Source organism: Sceloporus occidentalis, unplaced genomic scaffold (assembly GCF_023333645.1).
Source record: "Sceloporus occidentalis isolate IW3139 unplaced genomic scaffold, rSceOcc1.0.p SCAF_113, whole genome shotgun sequence".
NCBI classification, from domain to species: domain Eukaryota; kingdom Metazoa; phylum Chordata; class Lepidosauria; order Squamata; family Phrynosomatidae; genus Sceloporus; species Sceloporus occidentalis.
In genome coordinates this window covers 1-4,612 of record NW_028317093.1, presented here as the reverse complement: position 1 = coordinate 4,612, position 4,612 = coordinate 1, and the positions used below count along the sequence as shown (strand labels likewise).

The 4,612-nt window shown below is 36.6% G+C and overlaps 1 protein-coding gene across 1 annotated transcript; it reads right to left on the bottom strand.

Moving 5' to 3' along the window:
* Positions 1–1,995: 1,995 nt before the first annotated feature.
* On the bottom strand, positions 1,996–3,478 carry LOC149282501 (guanine nucleotide-binding protein G(T) subunit gamma-T1-like). Its single transcript, XM_089498123.1, has 2 exons — positions 3,383–3,478; positions 1,996–2,121 (listed from the first exon to the last, which is right to left on the bottom strand). The coding sequence occupies exons 1-2, from the start codon at positions 3,476–3,478 to the stop codon at positions 1,996–1,998; spliced, it is 222 nt and encodes a 73-aa protein (XP_089354249.1).
* Positions 3,479–4,612: the final 1,134 nt, after the last annotated feature.

Here is a 4,612-nt window from a genome sequence, read left to right as displayed (position 1 = left end):
GCTTAAAGCAGCATAATTTGGCAATTCCCTTCCTCATTATGACTTTACATCATGAAGGTTAGTTTCACTGATTACACAGTTATATTTAAGTATAACACAGGATATGAGCCTGTAGCAAAACTATCTGGCAGATATGGAACCTAATACAAAGTTTGTCTAATGTTTTAATCGCGTCAAAAAGTATGATAAGCGTATTTAACAGAATGTGTGTGTGTGTGTGCATTCCCAGTAGCGGCGCAAGCATGACCTGTGTTTTTTTTCTCTGAACTTGTGATGTCATAACAGCCAGCTTCACATTGCAGAGAGACAGGAACAGTAAAGCCAAATAATGTTGGACAGTTAACAGCTATACCTCGGAACTTCCCAGGGTAGACTACTTGGAGCTCTTCCTCTTCTGGGGGAGTGGCTTTGGTAGGGGGCAGGGCTAGCTATCTATAGAGGTGGGGCAAGCTGTGCATAAGGATGAGCTAACTGGGTCTTAAGTGGGTGGGGAGTAGGCAGGAGAGTGGATGCGGCCAAACTCTGCTCCCTTTTCTGAAGAAAGAGGAAGGTGACCCAAAGACTTGGGGAAGCAGCTCTTCTCCTGGAGACTCCGGTTCAAACCCGGAGAGTCAGTAGCTTGTTATATGGCGATATTCTTCTGGGTGACAGTTAAATCCATTACATCCATTCTCAAAGTAATTGAACCTATTTTTTGGATGTTATAAATCTTGAATCTTTGGTCCTGGTTTGTGAACTAGTTGATGAGCCTAGAGATATGTTCAGCATGGAACACTATTACCATAGTTATTTCCACTTATTGTACCCCATTTTTATTACACTGTAACGCTAAATAAATCTGTTAGTGTTCAATAAATAAGAAATTACATACTAGTAGCCCATATCATATGTCGTGTTTAGCTTTGCTTTCAATAATTTTATGGACAGAGGGATATGCAACTGTGAGAATCACGTAGAATCCTAAAATTGCTGACACAAGTATCATGTGTTGCAGGTTTTTCCTAAGGCAGTGCTGTTGAATGATAACTGTGTTTCACTTTCCTTGTATGGATTCTTATGTAAACAGATCATTTCCACAGTTTCTAAACCAGATGCATGTAATTCTCCTTCCTGTTGTACCTACTTCCTGTTGATAATGGCTATAACAGACTGTACACTGCGGCTTGATAAATTTTCTTTTCGGTTACATGCGCTGTTTATTCTCACGTTATGCAGCACGTAACCATTATAAAAACCCATTTTTTGTTGAAATAAAAAAATAAATAATGTATGAATATTTAGATGACCTGTGGGGTCCCAACTGGATTCCCTCATACATTCTATGGAACTATACATGCACTTTTACTATGTACAAAGTCTTACAATAGCCCTTCTAGCACCTAATATGCACCACCAATAGGAATCTATTATCAAAAGGGCTGAGATCATTCCTGGTTTGACATTTTTAGGGTCCTAAAACCAGTTACTATTGGTATGTGATAGAAATTTTTTTTGCATATAAAACAATAATTCATACTATTAAAATATGCAAAAATCGACTTGTTTTTAAACAATTCTCCATTGTACTAAACCCTTCTTTTCTGCGTCATGTAGATCATATCTACTAATAACATCAAGTGTATTCAGTTACTAGACAACTCACCATACTGTATTTCCTCATAATAGTTTTATTTATTCTAGAATAACAGGTGCTGAGTTGAATTCACACACGTTTCTTTTATTATAACAATCTATTACAACCTGCAAAGCGTCATGTTATACCTGGAGACTAGAATTACATGAACGTTCATGTCATTTATGTGTTTTGGGCTGCTAGCCCACAGAAGGTAAGAAGAGAATCACGCAGAGAGTAGAGGAGCTAAAACATTTACATACAGTTCTTCAGTCAGTTCCCTCGCAGTTTATGCAGTGGGTTTTTATTCATATGCCAATGGAACCAAGGGATCTAAACTGTTTTTACTAGACTGTAACAGTCGGTAACAGTCCTAGAAATGTTTAGGCAATCACACATCCTCCTTTCTCCTTGAAGGGATTCTTGTCTTCAGGAATACCCTTTACAAGAGGATCCTCTCCAGAGTTTCCTTCAATGTAAGTTTTGATTTCTTCACACATTTTGGATACCTATTAGGCAAAATGGAAATCATGGTTAGCTCTTCTAAGTCTTCAACAGAACCTATTTATCTTGGTAGTTATTTGTAATCCAAAATTGTGTGAGTATTTCTAGAGAGGAAGTCGATTATATTTTATTAAAGAAGAGAGGAGAAATAGGGACAGATTTATGGCAGAAAGACAACGATGGTGAACCTCAATTGTTTAATACAATTAAACAAATGCAGACGTTGCTACTTTTCTTTGTGACCTGGGAAACATATGTTTCAAATGCGATAAGATCTGTGTGCTTACAATAATAAGATTAGTGGTGTGGCTGTCATAATCTGAAATACATTCTAATATATTACATAGCTGGCCCTACGGATATCTGTTTTACCCTGGATACTGTTATACCCTGGTGTGAAATAGGGCAGAAAAGTGGAATATAATGGTGTTAAAGAAACCAAAATAAAAAAAATGTGAATTATTATTTATGTGAGAATTCAGAATATATTCAACATTATACATATGTAAATGTGCAATGATACTGCGTATATTGTGCGTATCCATGGGATTTAAATGAAATAATTGTGTGTGTGTGTATATAAAGCAGAGCATGCACATGGCTGTTATTCACACAATAATATATGTTTAATGTTTATGCACTCTAATCATTATTATGTATATTTAATGGACATAAATGAATAAATGCATCGATATAACATAACACTACTTGATCTAATGTCCCTTCAAGCATCTTATCAAATATTCTGTTTTCAAAGCAGCACTAATGTGAGTTATTCTGTTTCTTAAACCAGGTGTAGAGTGATTTTGCTGACGGAAAAATGAAAAAGAAATAATCTCTCTGGCTGTTTATTTAGCCTAGCGGTGTATTTTTAAGTGCTGTGTAAATGTTTCATCCGCTTATAGGAAAATTGTGTAGCAGATAAAAGATCGGGAGTGAGACCACATTGTAGGAAAAACTAGCCTCTCGCATGGTAATAAACAACGTCAGGCGCTTAGAATGCTGTGGAGTACCACTCCCATCACACCCAGACAGCCAGAGGCTGGACATAGTGGGAGTTATACTCCACAACAGCTGGAGTATCATATTGTCTCTTCCTGCCCCCCCCCCCCACTGGACAAAAGATCACCTGCTGAAATATCCAGAAATATAAATTTATATTGAGAAATAATAGGAAAATTTGAACTTAATTTCCAGCCAAAAAAGTCTTGATTGATTTTACTTCACTTTAGACTCTCACGAAAATTGCTAGGCAAGTTTACTCACCAGTTGTCTCTCAAGTTTCACTTCTTTCTTGAGTTGTTCAACTTCCATTTTTAGTTTATCCTTTTCTGTTAAATCATCTATATTGATCACCGGCATTTTCTGATGGGGGAAAAAAGGAACAATGTATGCCGATGAAGCCTTACGAGAATTTGTCATAGTATGGTGGAGGTCCCTACATGAGGAGACGTCTCCAAGGACATGAACTTACTTGTGGCTCTGCAGTCCGGAGTTGTATTCCCTTGAAGTAGCAACTTCCTCTCCAGCAGCCTCCTCGTCTACCTTCCTAAAACCACTCCAACAATAGCAGCTTGCTGTTTTTTAAACTGATCTGCATAATCTCTGATAATCTGATTGCACCCAAGGGCTGTTATACATTCACGCGTTAAAAAAATCACACTAATTCAAATAAATAGGCATGTGCCCTAAAATCATCAGATTTTAAAAAATATATTTAGGTTATTATTTTACATTATATTATTTTATTTAATTTCAGTGCTGTGAATATTTCCTTAGCCAAGAGGCTAATAACCGATCCTAATGGGGTCATTAAAGCGTCATGTCTTAATCCAGTTAATAGCAGAGGCAGTTTAATCTGGTATTAGCGTAGACACATACTTTATATTACACGAGTCATAGAGTTTCTTATTAATTATAACATTTACGACACTGTTTAGTGAAATGTATTATTTATTTTCAAAAAGGCATAGTTACTAAATTCTGTCAGGTACCTGATGGCTCAGAATTCAGCCACAGTTAGTGTGTCAGGATTTATTTGAGGACAGGCTAGAATTGTATATCCCTCCTACTTGTTGTCTGCAGGCAGCAGTCTGTTTTATCTGCTAATACCTAAACACCAGCAAAGTGTTTAAGATTAGTCTGTTTTGTTAATTTTAAATTGTACACAAAGTATTTATATTTTTGTATATTTTTAGGCTAATCTGACCTCTTATAGTACCATTTATAGACATAGTGTTGTCCATGTTACTTCATGTTAAATCCTTTAGATTTTTTGGAATGTCTACTTGAGAGCACTGTCATTTTTGATATAGCCCATTCCTCTTATCACTTGGATCTTAGAACCTTCCTTTCCCTTTTACCTCTTATAACTTTTATACCTTACCCTATATGTATCCTTCATGTACTAAATCCTCCTTATTGTCTCCCCATCTCATCAACTCTTCTGTGACCCATGTGCATAAGGCAATGTCGAAGCCTGTCAAAGCTAGGCTA